The sequence below is a fragment of the Sturnira hondurensis genome, unplaced genomic scaffold, assembly GCF_014824575.4.
Source record: "Sturnira hondurensis isolate 20B ecotype Veracruz unplaced genomic scaffold, ASM1482457v3 Scaffold0000780, whole genome shotgun sequence".
In the NCBI taxonomy this organism is placed as follows: domain Eukaryota; kingdom Metazoa; phylum Chordata; class Mammalia; order Chiroptera; family Phyllostomidae; genus Sturnira; species Sturnira hondurensis.
The window spans coordinates 6,717,264-6,744,175 of record NW_028073411.1 but is presented as its reverse complement, the minus strand read 5'-3'; the positions used below and the strand labels follow the sequence as shown (position 1 = coordinate 6,744,175).

The 26,912-nt window shown below is 42.3% G+C and overlaps 1 protein-coding gene across 1 annotated transcript in view; it reads right to left on the bottom strand.

Annotated features, from left to right (window-relative positions):
- Positions 1 to 693: 693 nt before the first annotated feature.
- ADGRA3 (adhesion G protein-coupled receptor A3) overlaps positions 694 to 26,912 on the bottom strand; it is a 105,733-nt gene continuing 79,514 nt past the window's right edge. Inside the window, exons 13-19 of the mRNA XM_037045004.1 lie at positions 26,468 to 26,681; positions 25,817 to 26,025; positions 16,907 to 17,031; positions 15,638 to 15,761; positions 5,751 to 5,896; positions 2,427 to 2,522; positions 694 to 2,279 (exon numbers count right to left, since the gene is read on the bottom strand). Of these exons, the coding sequence (XP_036900899.1) occupies positions 1,037 to 2,279; positions 2,427 to 2,522; positions 5,751 to 5,896; positions 15,638 to 15,761; positions 16,907 to 17,031; positions 25,817 to 26,025; positions 26,468 to 26,681 (2,157 nt within the window). The 3' untranslated portion in view covers positions 694 to 1,036. The remainder of the gene's footprint in view (positions 2,280 to 2,426; positions 2,523 to 5,750; positions 5,897 to 15,637; positions 15,762 to 16,906; positions 17,032 to 25,816; positions 26,026 to 26,467; positions 26,682 to 26,912) is intronic.

Here is a 26,912-nt window from a genome sequence, read left to right as displayed (position 1 = left end):
GGGCGTCGGGGCACATGCCCTCTCACCCTCAGGAGCCCAGGACTGGGCCCGGCAGGACCGGGCACTGTGGACAGAAAAGAACTGTGGTGCACGGTGACCAATGTTAACTTTTGGATTAGACCTGCTTTGATCTGGACAACAGAATTTAAAAATCAGAACGCTAGCATGAATCTAACAAACTTCCTCTCTTTAAGAAAGAATTCATAGGCAAGGTTAAGAGCAGAACTGAAGAATCCAGAGTAAGTGAATGTGAACTTTATATGGTAGCTCTTCGTTTAACATTAAAAAATAACGTGCTAGTGGGAAAAAAGATCAAATAAGAAAATTAACCACCCCCCCCAAATAAACCACTGAAAAGCTACAAAAGTGGTAAAAACAGTATTAATGGGATCTAAGTGATATGGCAGAAGTAATGAAATTTAGGAAGAGCTTTTTGGGCATTTGCATTTTCAGAAAACATTCTGTGATGCTTCAGTAAGCATCTTCTTAAAAAACTTGTAGCATTTAAAATTGTATTTATAAAATACATCAATCTAAGAGCCCTTTGATTTATATGTCATAATCAGGGGAGCTAATCACGTAAAAACCATCTGATCACTGACTTATGCATACCTCTCATCAAACCATCCCAACGTATAAACATCGTTAAAATAGAACTAGATGCTTCCACTGTTAAACATAAAAATACAAGATTGACACAATGACAAACACCTATTTATTGTATTAAATACAAGTCTGAAATGTTAAGTCGCTATTACAGATTTCAAAACACTATGTCTCAGATTCCCAAAATGTCCTGCGGATGATTTGACAACTAAAACGATGCTTTAGAGGTCTTCTCTCTTTCTTTCTTAATTCATAAAAACAGCAACAATGGGGGGATAGAAAACAAGGAAAATCCACAACTCTGAAGTTTACTCAAAATCCTCTTGAATTCCTAACAGGGCTGTAAACAGTGTGTTCTGACGTGTTCATAGCTTAAAGGAATGTGACTTGCCGAGCCCGCTCGGGGCCCTGCCCAAGCAGCCCACCACCACTACACGGTAGTTTCGTGTTTCCATAACCCAGTCCTCACGTTGCCAATGCTGTCCGTCCCCAGCAAGGCCCCGTCCTGCCCGTTGCTTTTGACTGGTCCGTTCTGAATGGCCAAGTTGAGGCCATAAGACTTCTGCTGACTTTCGAGTTCAACGGCAGCTGGCTTCCGCAAAGCATCTTTTTTGCTACTAGTTGAAACTGGCTTTTCCACATTTCTGCTGCTTTGGGGGAGCGTGCTGCAAGCATCGCTACTATCTGGTTGGGGCGGGTTGTACTGTCTCTCCCTATAGGCCAGGTAAGCTCTCCGACTCCTCGAGTGGCCTTCGCTAGTGCCCGGCCGACTTTTTGGTAAGCCATTCTGCACGCTGCCTTCCACGCTTGTGGGGACGTCGTAGGCATATTCTCTGAGGACTGTCAGCCGGCTCGCCCGGTGTCCTTTACTCCTGTTTTTATGATGGCGGCCTGGGTGCACATTGGTTCGGAACTGAACTTCTAGCGGGGCCACGTGCATCTTAATATCGTTGTCCACCGAGTGTTCTGTCAGGCTATTATCAAGCTGAGGCGTGGCGTTCAAAGGGAGGGAATTGGTATGGCACTGAGCTGCCGCAGCCTGCAAGTTGGTCAACTTGCAGCCCTGGGACGAGTTTTTGAAGCTCGACGCACTCTTGTTGGTGCAGGAAGATTCCGCGCTGCTGTGGGTGCACTTGGGGGCCTCGCCATTCGTCCCAGTGGCGTTGGGAGGCTGCACGTTGACCTGCACGGAGTACGCGCTCCGGCCTGGGCAGCACGTCAGGATCCACGCGAGTCTGACGTCCTCCCGACTGACACAGTGGTGAACCACGATGAACGCGCTGAGGCTCAGACACGTGGCTCCGAAAAAGAAGCTGAAAACCAAGTCCAGAGGGTAATACAAAGAGACAGCCAAGGCCCCAAACATCCACAGAGTGACATACAAGAGCAAAGTGAGGCTGGCCCCCAAAAGCTGAGAATGAAACGTGTGCTCGTTTTCCAACGCCGACGTGGAGATCAGAGACAGAGACATAGAATCCTGCTGATTGACTTCGCCGTTTTCGGTGGCTGCCAACCTCTGTTGCTCCTCGGTGGGCTCCTTCAGCTCATACTTGCGCTCGGGGTGTCTTTTCAGCTGAATAAATATGCTTAGGAAGTACATACAGTTTACGAAAGTGATGAAGCTGGCGGGCCCATAGAAGGCTCCCAAGGAGGGTTCCCACGCCATCCAGCAACTACAGGAGAGAAAAGGGTGAACCAGCTCAGACGCTACGCAGTTCCACAGGCTGTTTATGAAACTGCAGTATGCTTTACTGCCTGGGAAAAGGTTGCAAGGGCAGGAAGCAACCGGGTCAGGCACACAGAGAATGCAAACTACTCACTAGGGTGCACTTGGCCGACTGCCATAATTCTTGATGTTTGCTGCTGCTGTTATGCCACACACAATGATGGGTATGCCGCCTCCGATCAGGTAAAACCTAGCAGGAGAAACAAAAGGGTATTTAGTTACCGTGAAGGCATCTCCTTACCACACAGGATTATTCCTTATAAATTACTATTCCTGTTCCAGTAGTAACTGGAAGGTTAACTTTCAGAGGCTGCTGTTTTCGCGATCACGTTTCTTAAATTTTTATTAAATCACTGTTTCGGTTTCTTCTTTTCAAAGCACAAGGTCTACCAAGCTTCCAAGTTGAGGAAAGCTGGTCATCTTCTGCCACCCTGTGGACAAGCAAAGTAACACTCGGCTCCAGCAGGCGGAGTTTTAGCCGACACGTTTTCTTTCAGGGAGAATCAGGTTTTTTGTTTGTTTGCTTTTGCCTTTTTTTTTTTTAATCAGCCGGTGAACTGGAAAGTTGGTTCATTACAAAATGGACTTTCCGATCCCACTGTGCCATAGTCCAGACAAAACACATAACCATAACGACGCAGTAATTATTATTAATGCCCAGCTAAGCACGCATTTATTCCCAGTCAGCTGAGATACCAGGATCCCAGCAGCCTCCCACAGAAGTGTGCCTTCCCCAGCCCCTTTCCCCCAGACTTGCTGAGAAGGGCAAGACCAACAGGGTGGGGTGGGCGGGCACTAAGCACAGAGGGAGACAGAGTGGTGGCTGGTCCTAGGTACAAAAACTTCTTTTTCTGGCTGCAGCTTCTTTGAGCTCTCTGAAAAGAGAAACAGGCAACTTTGCATCCTGGCTGGGTCTGCTGGGTATGGCTAGAATCTTAATCCTGCATTTGCTGCTTCTCAGGGCATAGCCCAAATCCTGAACTGGCTGGATAAAGGCAGTATTCACAACACATTTTTCCATAGATTGTTTCTTAGTCGTGCTCCCAGGTACTAAAATTCTTAAATATGTTGTTAATTAGTGTTGCTGAAAAGTCTGCGAATTATACTATAAAGCCCTAACCCTGTCTTCTATTTCACACATGGAGTGAGATTAACATCCACGACCCTCCCTGACAAACTGTTCCCATGGGCTTCTTCCAGAGAAGGCATCATTTCCCAAATCAACCTCAGGTCCGCATCCCTTCCTGCCCCTCTTACCCCTCCCACCGCCAGGACTTCCTGTTGCCAATTAACCCTCATTTAGCAGCTTAAAAATCTTCCCCACTGCCTCGTACCTTTCAGTCTAGACACTCTTCAAGTTTTCTCCTCTCTTCTGAAACTTGCCTTGACCTACCACCTTCTTACTCTCTCCCTTCTGTGACAAACACCTGGAAATGGTACCATCGTCCGCTTCACCCTCACAACCATATTGTGAGGCTATTTCCAAGTAGTGCTACTGAAATTGCCCTCTCTGGGGATAGAGGAGACACAGGCTCCCTCTGCCCACCCTCCAGGGGCCAGGCTGCTGGGGCTTCCTCAAGCTCAAGGTCATGAGATGAAGGACATTCCAGAGAGAGCAGCTTGAACTGTCTAAAGCTAAAAGGGGTACCTGTGGGTCTCAGTCGGGACTGCACAGGGTTCGGGGTCCAAGCTGTGTTCTACTTAACCATTCGTGTTTTTTTTTTCTCTTCTTCTGAGAACTCAACGGACAGGAACAGCTGCCTGAGGACAAGATTCCCAAGTCTCTAAGCCAAACACCGTCTCCCAGTTCTTCCAGTGTAGTGACAGAGCCTCTCACTCTGTAATCAGAGTCCTGCCAGAATCCACTGCTGCCCCTCGTCGTTCTGCTTGAATCTTAAATGTTCTCCTGCAAGTGTTATTTTCTATCATCAGAGTATTTTTATTTATTTTTAAAACTTTATTTCATCTTATTTTTAATTAAATTTATTGGAGTGACACTATGCAATAAGATTATATAGGTTTCGAGTGTACGTTTCTGTGATTCGTGACTCTCCCTTTTATTTTCCATGGCCCATTTACTAGACGTACACACAGCCCAGGAATCATTCTTTTCTCAGCCACCTCTCCCTGGGGACCTTGTTCACAGGGCCACACACATAAACATCTCCTGTCCCATCTGTGGTATGTCCACCTTGTCTTCTCTGCTAAGCACCAGGCTTCCGAAAATGTTAAGTTTCCCCAAGACACTAGCGCTGAGCCTACCTCCCCTGTGCTTACCCATCCCCCTCACCACCACCACCTCCCATTTACTTTTCTTACAGGATTTTCTCAATGGATGGAAGTGCATACGGCTGAGCCAACCTAGCTCCCTGGAGCAGACAGTCTGCAGGCATCTTTGTGTTTCTCTCCCTTGCTCACCTCTAAATCCAGCTGGCCGTAAACCCTGGAGAAGCTGCCCTGAGTCTCCCAAACATGGGTCCCCTCTGTCCCCTATGTCACCGGTTCTGGTTTCAGCCCTCATGGGGCCCCCAAATGCCCTCAGTGGAATTCTTTATCCTCAGGAATTCCAATTTATCACCCAGACTAATGCATGGCTGTCCTTCTAAAAAGCCACCTAGCCGGGTTATAATCCCTTAGAGTTAAAATTCTACAACGGCCGCCCCCATTTTAACACCCATGGGCCTGGAATCTTGCACTCCCCCCGAATTCACGCTACTGTGTCTTTCACCTCAGCTCCAGCCAAAGCGCATCTCTCAACCACACAGTCCTGTATCTAACATACCGCATCTACCCCTGCGTACCCACTGGCAGTTCTTCCGCTGTCATCGGTCAGTTCTTCACACGCCTGTCTCCTCGAAGACTACACTCCTCAAGGAAGGGAGGGTTTCTTTAAGTCAAGGACATAGTCGGCATTCAATAAACTCAGGGACCTTGATCCATTTTTACACATCAAGTGCGATCACCCCCTGGCACTTTTTTAATGATAATGGGTAGAAAGGGCCTAACTCCAAAACTATTTTGTCTTTTGCAGAGAATAATAAAACTGATGCATGCTGGAGCAGATGAAAATCTATGACCTGACCCTGGGAAAATAAAAACAGCTGACATTGTCACAGGGCCTAGGAGACAGTCAGCACCTTCTCAACTGCTCTACAGGTTAACTCATTTCTTCTCACAACAGCTTTCTCAGGTGGAATCGCCCCCACCTTCCAGAGAGAGACAGGTACATGGAGGGTCAGAGCCTCGTGAAAGACTCCCGGCTGGAAGAGACATAGCCAGTACTCAAAACCAGGAAGCCCCGCTTCCAAGTCCACGCTTCCACTTTCCCAAATTCCCTCCGGAGCCAGGAGCTTTGTTAGGATGACGCTTCAGTAAACGTGACAGGTAACATGATGCACTACAGAGAGCTACTAGGTACCTGAGCATTGGTCTGGGGGGAGGCGGCAGCTCGTCCGGATCCTGGCATCTCTTAGCTTTCTTCGTGACTTGTTTGTAGATATTTCGGGCTGTCACCCCCACCCACAGCACGGTGGCAAGGGTAGAATAATGAAGAAGTATTCCAACCTGGAAAGAAGATTTAAAAAAAAACATAAACTAAAAAAGACAAGTAAAATTCTCCTTTTCCATCACAAAGCATAGTGGCCGCTAGTAAAGTTTATCACAAAGACTGATGAGTAACTTCTAAATAGTGGATTCAAAACCAGTGTGAAGGTATATTCTAACGATGAACTCCTCTGCCTGCTAATGAAACAAAGAAAGTAACCAACATGTATAAGAAAGGATCGTGTCTTCTAAATGCAAGCCAACAGGTGCATTTAGGGGGCCTACAGACTACAACGGATACCAAGATGACCCTTAATACACCACGGAATTGGCCACCGGACAACAATGAACCACAGGCGTGTTTCTCAGACACACAACATTCTAAATTAGAGTTCAGTTTCTAAACCCCATTTTCAGGAATACCATAGAGGGTAACGGAACTAAGTAGGGGGCAAAGGTTACAGCACACAAATCAAGCTTTAGAGTAAGAGACCCAAGTTCTAATTCCGAGCTTTTATGTACAATAGTGGTAAGAGAGCAACATAACATATTGGTGGTCCGGAGGGAGAGATCTGGAGCCAGAAGGTTTTGCCTGTTCCACCCCTTACCTGCTGTGATACCTTATAGCAAATCAACTAAAATCTCAAGCATTGTTTTCCTCATTGGTAAACTGGGAATAACGTGAAAGGCCTGTGAGGTTCAATTCAACGCTATAAAGCATTCAGCACACGGCCTGGGACATGAAAAGCAATTGGTAAAAAAGACATAGATTTTTATTCTCATTTATTAGGAGTGCGAACAGTGGGGGGATTATGAAAACCATCTCTAGGGGGTTTGTAGGGATTGAAATGGCAGCATCTGGAATACAGTAGGTGTTCAATAAACAGGGAATAACTACAATACATGTAAGTGATTACACTAATCCAGTTTCTCTGAGAGGGGTGACCTGTGTTTGAAACAAACCTAGTTAAGGAGACCATTCTAGATGAAGGTATATATGAGGGTAAGAAAGCTTTAAAATCTATTTTTTAAAAAATAAACGTACGTGTCATTGAAGCATCAAGGACATAATTCAGCTTTCTTATCTGACTAATTCATTACTTACTATCGCTCTGATCATTTCTTACGTAATTATTATAGGTAAAATCCTATTCATGAAAATCTCCAAGAAAAAGCTTTTCATTCTAAAAGGATGGCCCTCCAATCTCAAGAAAATCCACTTGATGGACATTATCAAACCTAGGTTAAAAATAGTAGCATTTAGTCACAGCTCAAAGTTCATTTTAATTAGAGCCAATCTGCAGGTAAAACTTGGCGACATGAAGGCGAAAATGTTATTCTGCAGGACAAAGAACGAGGGAGGTCACGGTCCCCGCAAGGACTCCAAAGTGCTGAGAGGGCGGATCCGGCTGGGCTGAAGGAACAAAGTCAGAGTTGCATGCTTCTCAGGGAGAAAAGAGGCTGGTTGGTTCCTGTTCGTTTCCCTGACTGCACTGTAAAAGCAAAATTTACAGGCAGAAGGGGAACAAAAGGCAAAAATAACACGTCGAGTTATCTGGAGTCGCCCCAAATGCTGCACGTAAAAATAGTGTAAGTGAATTTGGCTCACGGGAACCAAAACAGTCAAGACAAAGTGCTGATACTGACTGAAAATGTCAGGCTCCGCTACTGCTGGCATTTTTTCTTTGACGCCCGGGTCAAAAGAATGAGACAGGGCTGTAAAGTAAACAAGTTTAAAAATAGAAGTTAAAAACATTTCCAACCCAGGAGGTGCAAGATAGAAAATTCTTTTTATTGATGTGTAACTGGCATACTATACCATATTAGTTTCGGGTGTACATCATAGTGATTCGATATTTGTATACATCACAGAACAATCCCCACAATAAGCCTGGTCACCACCATCCACCGTCGGAAGTTATTATCGTACTGACTTTACTCCTAATGCTATAAATGACACCCCCATGATTTATTTATTTTTATAAGCGGAACTTTGTACTTCTTCATCCCTTTACCTATTTTGACTGACCCTAAACCCCTCCCCTCTCTGATAACTACTGGTTTCCTAAAAATTCCAAAACTGTGTATGGAACCGTAGAAGACCTCTTGAGAAAGAGGAGCAAAACTGGAGGTAGCATGCTCCCTGATTTCCAACTATCCTGCATGGCTATAGTAATTACTACCATTTGGCAATATGGTAACTAGGATGAAAACTGACACACAGATCAATGGAACTGAACAGAGCACCAGGAAGAAATCCATGTATATATGGTCAATTAATCTATGACAAAAAAAGCAAAAATAGACTATAGGGACAAGACAGTCTCTTCTACAAGTGGTGTTAGGAAAACTGAACAGCTACATGCAAAAGAATGAAACTGGATCATTATCTTAAATCGCATACAAAACTTCCAAATGGATCGAAGACCTGAATGTAAGACCTGAAACCATAAACTTCCTAAGAGAAAACACAGGCCGCAAGCAGTGCCACACGGATCTCAGCAACCAGTCTCCCCAGGCAGGAGCACAAGTGAGACCATACCAAACTCAAAAGCCTTTTGCCCAGGGAAGGAAACCAGCAATACAAAAGGCAACCCACGGAATGGGAGAAAGTATCCACAAAACCTGCATCCAGTCTGGGATAATTTCCAAACTATATAAAGCACTTACACAATGTAATGTATATAAAGACAACTGTACAAAATGGGCAAAGGACTTGAACCGACATTTCTCCAATGAAAATATGCAGGTGGCCAACGTGAAAAGATGCTCAACATCACTGATCATCAGGCAAATGTAAATAAAAAACACAGTGAGACACCATTTCACACCTGTGAAAATAGCTATTATCAAAAAGGCAAAACAAACAAACAAACAAGAAAACAAGTGGTACTGAGGATGCGGAGAAAGAAAACCTTCAAACACTGCTGGTGGGAATGCAGACTGCTGCAGATGCTATGGGAAATGAGCACATGATCCAACAATTCCACTTCTGGGTATTTATTCAAAGAAAATAAAGACACTAATCTGGAGAGATTTGGACACCCCTGTGTCCACTGCAGCATTATTTAAAACTGCCAAGATATGGAAGCAACCCAAGTGTCCATCAACCAGTAAAGAGAAAGATGTGTGTGTGTGTGTGCATATGAATATGACTGCATTCTAGTAATTGAAATGTTCACAATGCAATACATTGAATATTACTCAGCCATAGAAAAGAGTGAAATCTTGCCATTTGCCGCAACATGGACAGAACTACAAGTAAAATCAGTCACACAGAGAAAGACAAACACTGTCTGATTTCACTTACATGTGGAATCTAAAAAATAAAACAAACAAAATAGAAACAGACTCACAGACAGGAGAATTTTCATGTTTTAGATCTAAGAGAGAAAACTCAACCTTCAGATTTTGAAGGGTTTTCTAAGACATTTCAAAGTTTCCAGAGAACTGTTCATACTTAGAAGATACTGAAGCCTCTCAAGTAAACAGTTACCAATAGTGGAATTTTAGGGGCCTGATGTCATCAGTTATGTAAGCAAATCACCAAATATCCCACAAGAACCAGAGTAAAGGAGGAAGTTAGATCTCGTACAGGGGGAATTCCTGTCTTTTGGAATGAGGTACCTCCCACTGTGTTTGCTACCAGATACTTGATCTACACTTCAAATACAGCTTCCTTATCACACCCTTTGCCAAATAAGTCAGAAATACATGCGGAAAGTTCATAAATGGGTTGGCAATAGATAATCTAACTCATAGGGCATGTAAATAACTCATTAAATGCGACAGCCACTTACTTAAGTGGCTTACTTAAGCCACTTACCTCAGGACATAGATTTCCAAATCTGAAAATGGATGTAAACTAATTATCCTAAAGGACTGTATTTTACATACAGGTAAGGTAAGCATAAACACTCCTCTACTGGTGACCATAAATTATCACAATTGTATTTTTAACCATCAAAAACATCAGATAGTGCAGGATGCATAGCAAGTGTGCCAACGATAATGTTTAACGCTCATATAATCACATATGACTTCACACAAAATTAAAATACTAACAGCCGCCCCTACTGAACGCCTGGTACGTGCCCCAAGACGTATCAGATAGTTTGGGATGTGCTTCCATTCCATCTTCCTAGCACCATCAGCCAGTTGGTGTTAATAACCTTGAGTTACAGATAAGTAGACTGAGGCTGAAAGCAGTTGTCCTCTGCCAGAGGTCACATGGTCGGCGGCAGGACCACAACTCAGAACCACCAGCTTCCTTTAATCTGGTTCCTGTGAAATATTTGGTGATTTCATATGTGGCTGATGACATCAGACTCCTAAAATTCCACTAGTGATAACAATTGTTTAACCGAAAGGCTTCGGTATCTTAGGTCTCCTAAGTCCATGCTGGTCCTCACTGAGGAGTGAAGAGCCCAGTGACGGGGAGCGAGGGATGCTCCGAGTGAGAGACTGACATTTGCAGCGTGCCTCTGCCGCCAACAGGCCCAGTGATTAGGGGCGAGTGAGTTCAGTCTGTTAGATGCTATTTCTGTACTTACAAAATATATGAGGAACAAGTGCGTTCTAGGGTTAATATGAATGTTAAGATGACACATTTGCCGTTGCTGGTAAGTAGAAAGTGCACGCGATTCCCTGATTCAACTTTCCCCAAAGCGCCTCGCATGCCATTGCAGCAGTCTGTGAGATAACAGATAGAAGAGGACATTTCGAAGTCAGCTGGTACTATATTTAGTTGATTAAATCATGGAGTGGTAGACCCACAAGGTCACTACGATGAGACCCAGCCAAATCCTTGCACTGCAGAGCTAAGGAAACCAAGAACCAGAAAATTAATGACCAAGCAATTCTTTGGCAGCACATCATGACCGGGAACCCATATCCCTTCCAACCTGGAGTTCACGGCCCCTGCAACTCCTCAACTCTCACTCGGCTCCTTTTTGTGAAAGAGAGTTAAAAGTTCTAGAAAACACGCAAGGTACCCCCTGGGACTGACTTAAGAACTACAGTGGGAAATGCCTGGCTGGTGGTTCCTTTCATAATCTCACCCAGTCGTTGTGGGGTGAAAACTATGCCAGGACCTGGGTGCACGGTTCACAAAACACAGGTGGAGTTCTACAGTCGAGACAAGAAAGACAAGACTATATTGATTACGGGCACATTGAAAACGGTGTGTAAAATATGTGTCCTTTAGGGTTCGGTTCTAGAGACGGAAGGACCTTCCTGATCACTTAACTACCCCAGCCCATTACTTCAGATCCAAAACACTGAGCCCCAGAGAGGTTAAGTGACTAGCTGGACAGGCTGTTTCGAGTCGTGTCTGAGTCAGAAGTAATGAGATGAGGATCTGTCTCTCACAGAAGGCGGGGACATTGTGAAAACTGAAGGAAAGGACAGGGGCAAACACATGAAGACTTGCACCTCCCCTTTTCGTGTCAATCTTTAACAAATGGGCCTTTGTTCCAGCCCATGAAAACTCCCTGTGGTTCTCCTTTTCTCTCTAGAGAGGGTATCAAATACCATTCAGGACAATGCAAGGCAGCCATCTTTACAATGTTTCTTTTCTGTTCAAGTCCTCAGTGAAATACACCCGTGGGCCTGCTCCAAGAAGTCAATGAATATTTTCCGATACAATTGAGACTATTACCACCATGGAGTGCTAAGTACTCTCCTCATTGTTTATGCTCAAAATGGCTCCAGGGTTGAACGATTTCTACTGTTTGCAAACAGAGGCCTTTTTGTTCATTCACCCAACAAATATTTGCTAAACACCTACTAAGTCAGGTCCTGTGCTGATCCTTAAATCAAATCATTGTAATTCCTGCCCCTGCAGAGCTTGGAGGCCAGAGACAATAAGTAGGTAAACACCAGTCAATTACAAAGTTTTGTAGGCACCATGGAATTTTAATAAGACCACAAGATAATGAGGGGAAGTGAAGGACAGTATCTCTGGAACAGTAACAGTGAACTGGGGCCTGTGAGTGGGCATCAACCACGTGAAGAGGGGAGAATCAGAAAAGAGAAGCTCCATCTTCTTTTGGTGCAGGTACTGAATCGACCAGGGAGAGATCGGCACCTAACTTCTTGGAGGCTCCAAATGAGATTGTTTTCCAACACACAGTAACAGCCCAAGACAAGGAAATGTTCTGCACAGCTGAGAGGCAGCTTCATCAGTAAAAACAAGAGGAGGAAGAGCTAACATCTATTGAGCACTGACTGTATGCCAGGTACTGTCCAGGCACTGAACCCTCTCAAAATTCTTATACACACTGATATTTTAAATTATATCTCCGACACACAATATTGGATAAATCATCTGCCTTAGGTTCATGGGACAGGCTAATGACTGGGCTGAGGATGACCTGGCTTTAATTCGTTATTTACTTAGCTATTGCTAATAGTGCGTAACAAGAATCTACCAGCAAGACAAAAGATCCTGACAAAACCCACATTGACCTGCATGATCCCCGGCACCCAAGGTAAGCATCACCTTTTATTCCGTGTTTATCGCCCCCCCTGTTCTCCTCCCTTGACAGTTTTATTGCACACTGTATTAAAAGTGTACCATTTCCTTTTAGTTACTTTTATTGTTATAAAAAAAAAGATAACAGGAAATGTAATTTATGACACCAAGACATATTCATAGTTATGCACTGTTGTAATTCATTAGTTTTGACTCTTGTATAATATCACAGTTTATTCATTCACTCTCTCAGTGATAGGCATTTGGGTTGCTTCCAGGATTTTGCCACTGTGTATAGTGCTGCAATGAATATTCATACGCACATGCATACTCCCAGGCACACCGCTGTTCCATAAGGGCGAGCTTACTCTCCGTGCCCAGGAGTGGGCGTGCTGGGTCCCAGGGTACGTGGATGCTTACCTGGAGAAGATACGGCCTCCTACGGTCATCCATGGATGTTCCCCCACACAACGTATACAAGAGCCTGTGGGCCCAGCTGCCCAATGCCTGGCATTGCCAGGCTAGAGTTTTGCCCACAGAGGAGGCTTAGAATGGTAACTATTGGTGGTCTTCATTTGCATTTCTGTAGCCACCGGTGATGCCGAACATCTATGTACATGTATATGGACCCCGTGTATTTTCTCTTATGTCATTTGCTTTTCTACTGTGTTTTCAGTGGCCTTCTCATGGATTATATTTCTAATATATTTTAGTCTAACGCTATCAGTAGTATATATGGCGAACATCGTCTTGTGTTTTCACTTTTGTTAAGGAATCTTAAACAAAAGCTCTTATTTTTAATTTAATCAAGCTTTATCTCTTTTCTAGTCAATGTGTTATTTATTCGTGTCATACTTAAGAAACCCCTCCTTTCTGCCTTGTTGAGGAGGGTTTCCTTGAATATGACACAAATGCCACATGGTAAAATTGAGAAAACTGTAACTGAACAACAATAAAAGAATAATTTCCTATTTAACAAATCATCAATTTAATTATATAAAAAAAGAAACCCCTCCTTATCCCAAGAACTGTAATATCATTGAATATAAACTTTAACATTTTGCTTTGGCCATATAAGTTTTAATCCACTCAGAATTGACTTCTTTTTGTCTTCTTTATTTTTAAACACAGCACAAGGTATAGGTCCACTTTCATTTTTTCCCAAAAGGACTTCCCCAGCTCCCTTTAGCATATAGTGGGCTCTCTATACCCAACCTCTGTCTTACACCAAAGTTCCTCTCGGGCCAGCTTCTGACCTGTCTATTCCATTGCATCAGCCAATCTACAGTCTCTAAACCAAATGTTACAGTTCCAATTACAGCAGCTTAATTAGCCCTGATGACTAGAAGGACTACCTCCCCACGCTATACTTCTTTTTCAGAAGTGTCCTGGCTATCTTTGGTCCTTTACTTTTACATAAATCTTAAAACCATCTGTAGAAGAGAGAAGACTGATTGCTGCTGGACCCCTGAGCCAGACTGGGGCCAGAGCGGAGATTACTTCCTGTCACCCCCTCCGAGACTGATCTATCGTCCTGGGTGCTTGCCTGCTGACATAAACCAATCCCGCTCCCATGCCCCACAGCAGGCTGGTTCCTGGAATAAGACATTGCTGGGATCTGGTCGAGCACACGAGGCATTTTCCTGCACCTGGGACCGGTCACATACCAGCACTGCTGTTCAACCTGCCCGTTCCACGTGACTCTTTGGTGCTTGCCAAGCAGAGTGGAGGGTATGCAAGTCCTCTTAGCAGAACTTGCCCCTTTCTGATAGTACCTGTTCCTGTCTTTGGGCACCGTGCATCTTTCCATGTATGTCTTCTTATTACAGATTAACATTTAACCTGTAAACCTTGGACATCTTTTATCATTTCTAAGTACTTGCTATTCTTTGATACCATATAAACGGTATCTTTTCATTAATTACATTTTCTCCTAATTGCAGTTCTGCATAATAGCAGAATTTTTTCATAAGAAACTTACATTCACTCTGTGCTATACTTTCTTATTATTTCAAATAATTGTCCTATAAAGTAGTTTATGTTCTTTTTATATAAATAATCATATCACTTGACAACTATTATTATTATTCCCAAATTACAGGAGAGAAAATGAAGACACAGAAAGCTTAAGTATTGAAATGAAGGCTTCGATGAGATATCCGTACTTTGTGTACCTGGCTGCACTAGCCACAGAGCCACGAGGCAGAAACAACCTGGACGTCTATTGGCAGGTGGAATGGATAAAGAAATGTGGTATAGGCAAGCAACGGGATCTTATTCCGCTCTTTAAAAAGAAGGAAATCCTGACACACACAACAATATGAATGAACTTTGAGGACATTATGCTAAGTGAAGTGAGGCAGTCACAGAAGGAAAAACACTTCACGATTCCACTTAAAGCAGATTATCTAGGTAGTGAGGGTGACGGGGAGACAGGAAGTAGAACGAGGCTGCCAGGAGCTGGGAGGAGAGGCACCGGGGAGCTGCTGGTCGATGGCGGTACAGTTTTAATCCCGCCGGACTAACAAGTTCCAGGGATCTGCTACACTTACAGTGAAGACTCGACTCCACACTGAAAAATCTGTTAAGATGTTAATTTGCATCTTGTTATACATTTTTTGCAATTAAAAAAAGGATAAATAAATTGCTCATAAAAACAGTTAGTAAACAGAACCGAGATCCAAATCTAGGCAGTCTGAATTCTTAATTACTATGTTGCTTACTATTATGCATATCAAGACAATATGCAAATACAGGTGTAAAAATTTACATATTTTCTATTCACATATTTAACAGCTTCAATTTTTATGCTTATTCAGCAAGAATACTATTCACTATGGCTACATGCATAATAATTCATTTAAAATGAAAAGTTTACTATTTTTAATTCTTCATATTTACCACACCTAAGAAGCAATGTTTTATTGTTTTCATCAACAAACAAAATAATTTTTGAAATCCTACTGTCAGAAAATGCTATGTCCCCTTCAGCCAAAGTCAGGATTTGGTAAGATTTTTAAATTAAATGCTCAGCACTGTAACAGACATACCAAGCAGCACTGAAATCCGACAGGTAAAGAGACCAGCTCTGTAGGTCATATACTCCCTTATGAACTGACCATGCCAAACCTAAAGTATGCTGGCAAACTGTGTAAGTGCCATTCGGTTCAACTAGAAGAAAAAAAAACTTTGAAGGAAACAATTTGCCTTTTGTAGTTTATGCAACATATGAAATTACTTTCCAATATCAGGACTTTCTTCCATTTCGGTTTTTCACTAAGACTTACCGCTTGGCAGACGCTGGCGTTTCTGGTTTGGGTTATCCCCCCGACAAAGACCACACAGGTCAGGAAAATGTGGAAGCACAAGTTCACAAGCATGTGCCAGCCCTTGAGACTGATTCGAATCAAACTGTCAAACAGAAAATATTGATATTCAGGCCGGTGATCTAAAGCAAGACACTACACTATTTGCCTTCAAGTTAACGATTTCAAAAGCATAAAATGCCAAATTTCAATACTTACATATTTAAGAAAACAAATACCATCAGACCACCAGACACACGAATGTTTTGAGACATCATCTGACTCAATACGGATTCTTAACGTTTAACTTGCCACATGGAATAAGACAAGTCATATATGGAACCATTGCCCCCACTAAAGGCTAAAGAAATTCTCCATAATAAGAAACACATGAGCTTTTGTTAGTTCTGAAGTCTTACGACAGATGAATTACTTGTTTGTTTCCTAGAGATTTCTGCAAGGCACTGATCTCTATTTCCCTGACCTGCTACTTCTCAGGGTCTTTCTTCTTGGCCTTTCCTAACAAAATGTTGAAGTCTTTTTCTTTCTTATATTGTAATATCAAAATCTCCTCTTGTTTCTTAACTAAATGTCAAGAAATGCCATATAGGTTCAGCTTAAATACATTCTAGAAAAATACATTCTAGCAAAACCTCTTATAAAGTTTCTGCCTAGTGAATTCCTTCAGTTCACTATTTCCTATCATAAAATAAATTTCTGTAGTTCTGCCTCCAATTAACAAAAACCATATCCCGTGCTTAAATGCCACAAACTTTCTTTAAAATGCCATCTATAAAATAAAGAAGATCACAACAGGGAAAAAGTCATAAACCAGAAATAATACCACAGTCCAGTCCTCAAAGGCGTCTCTCCAGGGAACAAGCCTCCACGTGACCTCACCCGCCCCCACCCCACTGCTCCCCACTGGACCTCCCAGCCCCCCTCCACGTGACCTCACCCCCTGGCTGCTCCCCACTGGGCCTCCCAGCCTCCCACACAGACTTCCCACATTCTCTCCCTGACACCCACCCAGAAAGCTGACTGGATGCTGTGAAAGATGAACTGACCATCTCATGCACTAATTATTTATGCCTCAAACTTCACGGAATGAACAAAGCTTGTATGTATTCTAAAGTAACTGTCCTTACTTTGGAAAGATGGCAAGGCATACGACCCAAGAGTTATCCTATTTAAATGTGAAATAAACACCTCTAGATCAAAGTCCTACACTTGTCAAGCTTTAGTTCTTACCTGTGGTGGTACAGGTAACTGACGATGACCGCTAAGAGGCACAAGAGAAGGATGATGGCCGTGGTGTAAACCACAGGGTGCAGGAGGCTGGCGGCCTGGGTGTAGAGTTCAGATCCTGTTAAATCCTGAGTGGGGCAAAAAAAGCATCATTCTAGCTGCATGTTTCTGGACACAGAACTACTGCGATTTTCTCTAGTAACTAAAACACACTGATAAACAAAACTCCAATCCTTACATTTCTTCATTTTATTCAAGGACTAGTGCGTTGTGCTTTTTTCCTCATGTCTTACTACTTTGCCTTCCTAACTTCCACTTATGGTATGTATATAGGTGCATATACACATATATGTGCATATACATATGCACGTGTACATGTACATACATGTATAGGGGGTGTGTGCACACACACTTGCATTCTACACTGCACTCCTGTTGCCTTACACCTGCTCTGTACATGTGCTGTGAGGCCAATGGAGAGAGAACAGAAGCCTGCACGTGGGTGGTTTAGAAGGGCCGACCAGACTTCACCCCCTTTAATGTCCCTTCATCCCACTCATCGATCTGCATATTCACCAGCTGATATGGAAGACCACACAGCAGTATCTCTAGGTCAATAGAGCCCAATCAGACCTCGCTGGCCACCTGCAGTCAAGTTGAACAAACACGAATGGACCAAACACTGTGAGGCACTGGGGACATAATGGTAAGATGTGGTTCCTGTCCTTGAAGAGCTGAAAGTCACAGGGACGACAGGGGCACAAGACCACAACAATATCTGAGGAAGGTAAGGGCAGCGTGGTCATTGGAGAGAAATGTTCAAAAACCAGTTAGCGTGAGCAATAACAGCAAGCCACTTACATGGCATTTCCATAATCTGGGCACTGTGCAAGCACTTTGTAGAGTAACCCCAGGAGCCAGATCATAGGATTAGCTTCATTTTATAGCCTGAAAAACTGGGGCCCGAAGAGGTTAACTGCTTAAGGATTAGATCCGGAGGAGGGTGGCTGCCAAGTCCGTACCCCCCACACAGTGTAGACAGCACCCCCCCAAAGGAAACAACAGACGTCTTAAGGATCCCTTTCTTGTAAAGGACCAGCGCAGGCCAGGAAGAAGCCTGTGCCCCGGCACCGGCCGCCGTGCCTGAGAACTGGGGCAGCAGGATTTGAAGCTGTCTGCTCACCACACCCTGCCACTAAATTATCATTGCAAACAGACTCGGAAAGCTTGAGATAATAGCTGAAAGGAGAAAGGCTAGATGAAAAAAAGGATGTGAACAGATGACAAGCAGGAAAACTCAAGATGGCCTTGATGATGTAGGAAAGAAGGGGCACATCGTCCCTGAAAGAATCAGAAGTTTGCAATATATGATTACAGATCTAAATGGATCAAACCAGAACACTGTAACAAGCCCCTCACTGTACCAAATGTCGGATGGAGACCCCCAGAGCCCCACAAACATCACAGTGAATCAGAAACGGATGGCACGACATGGAAAATGCATGCTCCACCGCACTGCAGTGAGTCGCAAACCTGGAACACATCTATGCCTTTGGCGAGGGCTGAGTGAGTGCCCACCGTGACCGGGCACCATGCCAAGCACCAGATCCTCAGGAAAACGCAGGATGCAGTCACAGCCCTTGAGGGCTGACAGTGGGTAAACGGAAGCCTATCACCAGGAATTTGGAACAACAGGCCCTTGTGAGATGCCCACAAGATTAGTCTGTGGTGTGTGGTCTCAATGTATTTGCATTCTGGTAAGGGTCCAGATTGTTAATGGGAAAATGAAAAAAAATGGGACAATGAGAACCAGTGAGATACTAGTTAAGAGCAGACACATTCTCCTTCAATTCCTATGAGAAGCAACTATTCCTGTGCAGAATGAATAACAGAATAAACTTCCAATACCTCGAATTTAGCCTCAGGGCCAGTTCCATGCACTTCCTGCTCTGTATTCTTCTGGGGACTGCCCAGTGACAGGCGGCCACTTCCTTGCTAGCCATATAGTTTGGGGGCAGTTACAACTGGAGACACCCCCGACCTGTCAGTTTTGGGGTAAGGGTCAGAGGAGGGTGTGTGCCTTCTACAGACCTTGGCAGAGTAATGCACGAGGTACCTGGATAGTATCTAATAAGACATCAAAGTGCCCATTCAGTTCCCAAAATATATTATATAGTGTATACACTGTCTATGCTTAAAAGAAATCAGCACTGTTCTGAAGCCAAATAAATGTGACGTCAAGGGAGAAAGAAAGCAGGTTTTGAAACAGAGGCCAGTGACTCCTAACTCAAAGTCACGACTGGAGAAAAGCACAAGTCCTACGTCCCTGGCCACAGAGGGCACTGCTTCTCCAGGGCCAGTCAGGGTTGTCACAGCAAACTGACCTGCCCAAGTGCGAGAGAACCCCAGCCAGAGGGTAGTTGTCTCGGGCTTCGCACGCCCAGAGGCTAACCGAGGCCATTATGTAGGCACTTATTAACCACGAACCATTAAACAATTTTCAAATCACTCCTAGCTTTCCAGCATTAAATAAAACAAACAAACCAGCAATGACTCCACTGAGCCCATGGGTCAAATGTTTGCCAGCATTTAAAGGCCCCTGGTTCAGGGAGAACAAGTAAGATACGANCAAACTGACCTGCTCAAGTGCCAGAGAACCCCAGCCAGAGGGTAGTTGTCTCAGGCTTCGCACGCCCAGAGGCTAACCGAGGCCATTATGTAGGCACTTATTAACCACGAACCATTAAACAATTTTCAAATCACTCCTAGCTTTCCAGCATTAAATAAAACAAACAAACCAGCAATGACTCCACTGAGCCCATGGGTCAAATGTTTGCCAGCATTTAAAGGCCCCTGGTTCAGGGAGAACAAGTAAGATACGAAAAACCTATCTTGATGGCAACAAATTCTTGAGAATATAAAACTGTTTAAGACAGTTGAGAAAATTAGGACAGAAAAGAGGTTAGGGATCCTGAACAAAAGAGGTAAAGCAGAAATCTGAATGAAAATCATTTTTAATTATACTAGTGAACAGATACAGGCTTCGGGATCCTATCACCAAAACATCACTAAATGCACTGTGCAAAAATGGCCACTAGGAGACGCCCACGAGAAGAAAAAGTGAGACTGCCACTCACAGAGGCAAACAGTGTAAGACAGGAAGCCTCGGCCACCAGTGTCTACAACAGCCCACCACTAAACTAAATGGTGACCCGGTCACTCTTCTACATGGTCAAGTCTGAGCAGGTAACTGAGCCAGGCACTGAGAAGCCCAGTTGTCCAGAAACACTGCGCAGTATCAGAACACGTGACAGTGTGTTAAAACTCACAGAGACGATTATTATTGAGGACCCCAATAAGTGCAAGATAAGCTGATAATATTTGTTTCCTTGACAAAGATTCATACTTTTTCAACTTATTTCTAGCCTGAGAATTACTACATATAAAATATAAAGTCACTGGCAGTTTTAAAGAACTCATTAGCCTCCCATCAATAACAAGGGTAATTATAAATCAGTAATTCTCTCTAATCTTGCCAGGATCTGAAGAAGTTAAATAAATAAATATATATTTATATAACGGTGCTCTCTGTCAGAACATAAAGAATTACAAAAAGAGCTTACCAATAAATTAAAATGTAAAAATAGATCTGAAATCAGAAATAAACAGTTTCCCTAAGACACAGATAATAAATACCGTGCCCCCCCATCACAATGTACACCAAGTCACTTCCAGTCTACTCAGAGGGCTGAATGTGAAAGATAATCGCTCAAACAGAACATAAAAAGCACTTGCTACTAAAAAAGAAAACTTCAGGAAAATTAAGAAACTCTATCCATGAAAAAAATTAAGAGAAAAAGGATAAAGGCATTTCTATAGGCTAAATGTTTGTGCCCCTCTCATTCACATATGTTGAAATCTATTCCCCAACGTAACGTGTTAGGGGGCGGGGCCTCTGGGAGGTGACTGGGTCACGAGAAGGCAATCCTCCCAAATGGGATTGTTGCCCTTACAAAAGAGACCCAAAGAGCCCCCTCATCCCTTCCCATGTGTGAGGAGAAAAACTGGGCTCTCATCAGACACTGAACCTGGTCTTGGACTTCCAGCCTCCAGGGCTTTGAGAAATACATTTCTGGGGTTTACAAACTCCCGAGTCTGTGGAATTCTGTTACCGCAGCCTGACTGGACTGGGAGAAGATATCTACAACACAAAAATCCAACAAAAACCTCCTGTCCACAATTCATAGCAAGAATCCCTATAAGTCAGTAAGTAAACAGTAGACAACAACCAAACTGAAATAAGCAAAGACATATGTGAAATCTTAACGAAACAAAACAAAACGAAAACAAGAACCCTCATAGACAAAGAGAAGAGGCAGAGGGTTGGGAGGGTGGGGGAGCTGGACAAACAGTCAAAAGGCACAAACTTCCGATCATAAAATGGATAAATGCCGGGGATGTAAAGAACAGCACGATGAATGGAGTTGACATGGCTGCATACAGGACGTTTGGAAGTCGATGAGAGTAAATCCTAAAAATTCTCATCACAAGAAAAAGAGTCTCCTTTCTTTAAATCCGTAAGAGATCATGGATATTCAGTAAACTTACTGTGGTTATCATTTCATTGTATACATAAGTCATTATGCTATACACCTTCAATGCATCCAGAGCCGTATGTCAAAGAAGAAAAAAAGGGTCAGAGATAATTTTTAAAAAGGTTAAGGCTTGAGCAAAAATGTCACAGAGAAAGGATACCCAAACTGCCAAGAAACTGAAGAGGTGCTCGGCATCACTGGTCTCCAGAGGGAAGCAAATCGAAACCACAACGATACGTCATAATTCCAGCACCAAAGACTAAAATTAAAGACTTAGAATGCCAAGCCCTGGCAAGGATGTGAGGCAACTAAAACTCTCATTATGGGTCAGACCATAAACCCAATACGGCCACTTGGGGCAACTGTGAGGTATCATCTACTAAAGCTAAAGATAGGGACAGCCTACAATCCAACAATTTTACTCCATCAACAAATATGTACATGAGTAATATAGCATTTTCTTGAGAGCCAGAACCTAGTAACAACCCGAACGTCCACCCACAGTGGAATGCTCGAGTTTGGGCATTTCATACAATGGACGACTAGGTAGGAATGCTGCTACACGCAAAAACGATACATCTCCCAGACCTCTGTAATGGGAAAGACACCAGACACAAAAAGCACCTACTGTGCAATTCTAATGATGTAAGCAAACTCACTATGACTGGCATCGGAAGGGTGCACATCTCTTGACAGGATGATGGGAATTAACTAATAAGAAACATGGGTGAGCTACCAAGGGCGCGAAGTACGAATCTCGATTCTGATGGCAGTAAAATATGTTTTCCATGGAAAAACATCAGCAAGATAGACATTTAATATCTGTGCACTTTGCTCAATATCTCACTTTAACCAGAAAGAAAGAGAGAGAGAGAGAGAGAAAGAGAGAAAGAGACAGAGAGAGAAAGAGAGAAAGAAAGAAAGGAAGGAAGGAAGAAAGGAAGGAAGGAAGGAAGGAAGGAAGGAAGGAAGGAAGGAAGGAAGGAAGGAAGGAGTTGGTTGATCCCCTGTGACTACCAATTCCACTTAGGAATTTATCTTGCAAGATTTCCTATTAAATGTGTAAAATAATACAGTATAATCAAATTATTGAAAACAAAATAGAGGAATAGGCCAATAAATTATAGGAGCGGCATAAAATAATATTCAAAGGTGAAAGCAAATGAGGAAGCTCTTTTATACTGATGTGATATTTAGAAAGGAGATTTAGCAAAGATTAAGAACACAAATTTCTGAAATTTGCATTCAAATCTCAATTCCAATGCTAACTAAATTTGTAAACTAGGGCATGCTGCTTAAGCTCTCTATGCCTCAGTTTCTCCAACCACGGACAGGGTTGGAAGGGGGAATGATAACAGTTACTACAGTTCGCAAAGTGTTATGATGACCAAATAATTTAATGCAGATATAGAAAAGTACCTAGTACATGTGCTGAGTGAAAATTCGCTCCTGACATCTCCACCACCATAAGGTCTCATCATCAAAAATCTATTGTCCCATGGAACCATCATTATCATAAAACATAGTTTCATTTAAAAAAAAAAAGGCCTGGTTTGCAACAATGTTTGTAGCATGCAGCCTTCCTGTAAAAATGGAAGGAAATGTATTCATTTTGCTTTACTAAACCTGAAACTCTCTCCAACAATACTCAAGAAACTGGTACTGGTGGCTACCTATTTGAGAGAGTGGTGGAAGTCAAGAGTTCATTATACATTACTGTGCGGAAATAATTAAAACGTCTGCTCTGTCCGAATGCAGTGCCTACTTAACAGAAACATGGCTACAACTCACGTTCAATTAAAGAGCAAATGGAACCAAAGTTTGCCTTCATTCAGCAAGTTTTATATATACAATATTTGAAAGCAATGTTAGCGAGATATCAAGACAAATGAGCACTCTCTAGTTTTATATATTTCTAGGTGAATAAAACAAATGGGAATCAAAATACAGAGGTCATCTTACCTTCACTACCATTACCATTAGAGTATTACGCACTACACAAATGGCTTGACTCTAATCATTACCTTCTTGCTATTTATGTTTCTTCTTTTTCTTACTGGCCCAGCTCCTAGAATTCTTCCTGACAAAAACTGGCTACCTCTGATCATCCAACTCCAACAGACCCAATTTCTGCTTAACTCTAAACTTGGTCTGTGGCTCCTACAGACACCTTAGCCGTCTGTCTACGGCAATGAATTACGGTATCTGTTTGAGATTTATAAACAAATATATTCTTTTTGTCTCAACTTTTAACACAAAAATTTTTAAAACCAGATCAGGAAAAGATTTATGCACTATGTGAAAAAAAAAACACAGAAATTTAAGACTTACTATATAAAACCATATATTACAATATAAGGTTTTTATCTATTACTCAAAATTGTGTCAGGTAAGGAAAAAAGATGTTGACTTCTGAATTTTTAAGACATTTCTTGTATTTTAGATATTATTTAAAAGTAGGTATGACTTCATTTAATTGCCTTTAATGTTTAATTAGCAACTGAAAATCACACACACTAATTTTATTATACATTTGTCAATAATACTAGGTACATTTCACATTGTGGTCTCTAGGTGGCACAGTTATATTTAAGAAAGGCAAAAGAATGAATATTCTTTAAAAGTAAATAAAAAATCTTAGTTCTATCTTTTAGCTTATAAGAATTGTATATTGCATTTTTAAAACATTAAAGTATGAAAGATAAAAAGAATAACTATTTCTTCTGGAAAGGGATTATACTAATTTAAATAGTTTAGAAGAACAGCTAGAAGTTCAAAAATAGATGCTTTAAACTGGTATTCAATTAAATAAAAACAAAAGTTTCATACAGTATACTATCATATCATTACCAGTGAAGCTTAAAAAATGCATTTTTATGTGTGTTTTGTGTTTCATTTATTTCCCCAACATATTCTTGTTAACTATTATATAAATTTCAGACAATGCTGTATCTCTATTATCTCTCCTTCAGTATTTCACAGTTTCTGGTTATTTTATAACAAAAACCTGAATGAGAAAATACCTTTAAAGTGAAAGAGAAAATGCTTCATATTTTCATTAATGCTTCATGCTTTAATCAGAAAGGTTACTACAAATTAATAAAATGTGAGCATACAGAATCCAGACTCACTCTTAACAGAAATCAAACATCTTCTACTTGTGAGGATATTCCTAAATTATCAACACAAACTTTAAACCCAAACTGATAAACGACTTCTGTAAACACAGCTGAGTCGAAATAGCATGACTGTGCTCACTGTCCCCTGGGATGCACAGCACACGTGACTGGATGCCATTGAATAGACGAGCCTTACACCTGCCAAACGACCTGTTCACTCTTCCTGTTGGTCAGGTACGCCCCGTGAGGTATACGAAAATGAGGAGCAGAGGGAAAAGCAACACTTGAGGAAATCTATTCTAATCCGTGCTTGTTTTAAGATCATTTCTAGTGGCAAAGGCCCTTTATTATTTTTTTCAAGAAAAGAATAAATCACAAAAAGCAAAACGTATCACACTTCAAGACTAGTTGAAGCTTTCATGAAATACTGTCTGGATAACAGATTCGAAGCTGAAGGCAGAAACGAAACGTAGGCGTCCTCACTCCCAGGCTAGCCTCAAGCCATTTCTGAACTGTCTTTCAGAGTCATTAGTAATTCCTTCCACTATACTCTAAATACATGTACAGATACTCTAGGATGTAGGTATCTTATAATAACTGCAATAGAAAATAAAAATTAGCATGGCTGATTTCATAATTGTTAACTCAGGGATTGAGTTCACAGAAATAATTGATTCACGAAAAGATCTGTCCCTAACATTAATGACTGGTTACTTTACCAAATATTAATAATGATAGATAACAGAAAATATTGCTTGATTAGCATTAAAATGGAAAAGACATGATTTGTCTCAATCCAGTTTACAGTGACTAAACTGAAATTACCACCAGTACCCTTAATTTGCAAAGACACTAAAGAAAAATCACTGTTTATCTCTGGGCAAATGAGTCACCTACTGGGTTGAGAGCTGGACTGTGTACACCCAAGATGTCCCCAGATCTGAAGGTCAAAGTCTGGGTGAACTGATTCACTTAAAAAAGTTTACTGAAAATTCCTATTCCAAATTCAATCCCATCTACTTCACTTGGTGAGAACTTCTCTTTATAATCAGAATTACAACAAAAATCACTTCTCACTTAAAGGAAGCAATCTATGTTAAAAGTTTGTGTTTTTTTTTAATCTTCATCTGAGTTTAACTAGGCCCAAGTGAAAAACGAGAAGGCGGTGTATTTATGAATGAACAGAACATCTGCAGTACCATTAACACCGCGTAGTTGCTGAGGGAGTAGCACTGAATGGTAGTGATATTCTCGTCCGAGTAGAGGATGTGGCACCCGTCTGACTTCCAGCCTCCTTGTCCGTTCAGCAAGTCGAAGTCCCACTGCGCGGCCACAGCGTCGGCCCCGTGCGCGATCCGCCGCAATGTCACATTAACGGGGACGGGGTGGCCGTCCACATTCACGCCGTCTGGGGAAAGGGGGAGGTAGTAAGAGGATGTCTGAAACAAACTTCCTGCGCAACTGAACGCCAACCTACAGGAACGTGCAATACCTTTCTTCTGTAGTAGTGGTTCATTAAAACAAAAACAAAAAAAACAGCCCTGGCTGGTGTAGCTCAGTGGATTGAGTACGGGCCTGGGAAGCAGAGGGTCAGTGGTTCAATTCCCAGTCAGGGCACATGCCTGGGTTGTGGGCCGGGTCCCCACTAGGGGACACATGAGAGGCAACCACACATTGATGTTTCTCTCCCACTCTTTCTCCTTCCCTTTCCCTCTCTCTAAAAAATAAATAAGTAAAAATAATTTTTTAAAAAGCAAGAAAAAAAACAATAGTCGGCAGTTCAAGGAACAGTGAATGCTGAAGTCATATTGCCCAGTGTGCACGGATAACAACACATGCCACATGCAAACCTATTTTGGTGAGAATCACGGGGGTGACCACCGTACGCCGTTTTCCATCATCGGCCAAGTTTGTTGAGTTCCCTGTGGCTGGAAACAGCTTTCCGTTGCGGAAGGCGATGAGCTGGAGCTTATAGAGCGAGTCGTCGGCGGGTCTGACTTCTCTTTTCTGCTTTGGCGAGAACAGCGATGGTGGAAGCTGAATTGACGCTTCTACTATAGTGTTCTGAAAGCGTGTGAAAAACAACAAAAATAGGTTGCCATATTAGTCTGAGTACGTAGAAACCAGAAAGAATATTTTAGACGACTACAAAAGCTTTCTAATTATATGCTGAATACTTTTAAAAATATGTACGTAAACGTTAACAACTAAAACAATTTATCAGTTCAGTGAAATGTCTGAACACCACATAAAAGCAAAGAAGCAAAGTATAAAAGAAAGAGAAATGCAACTCTA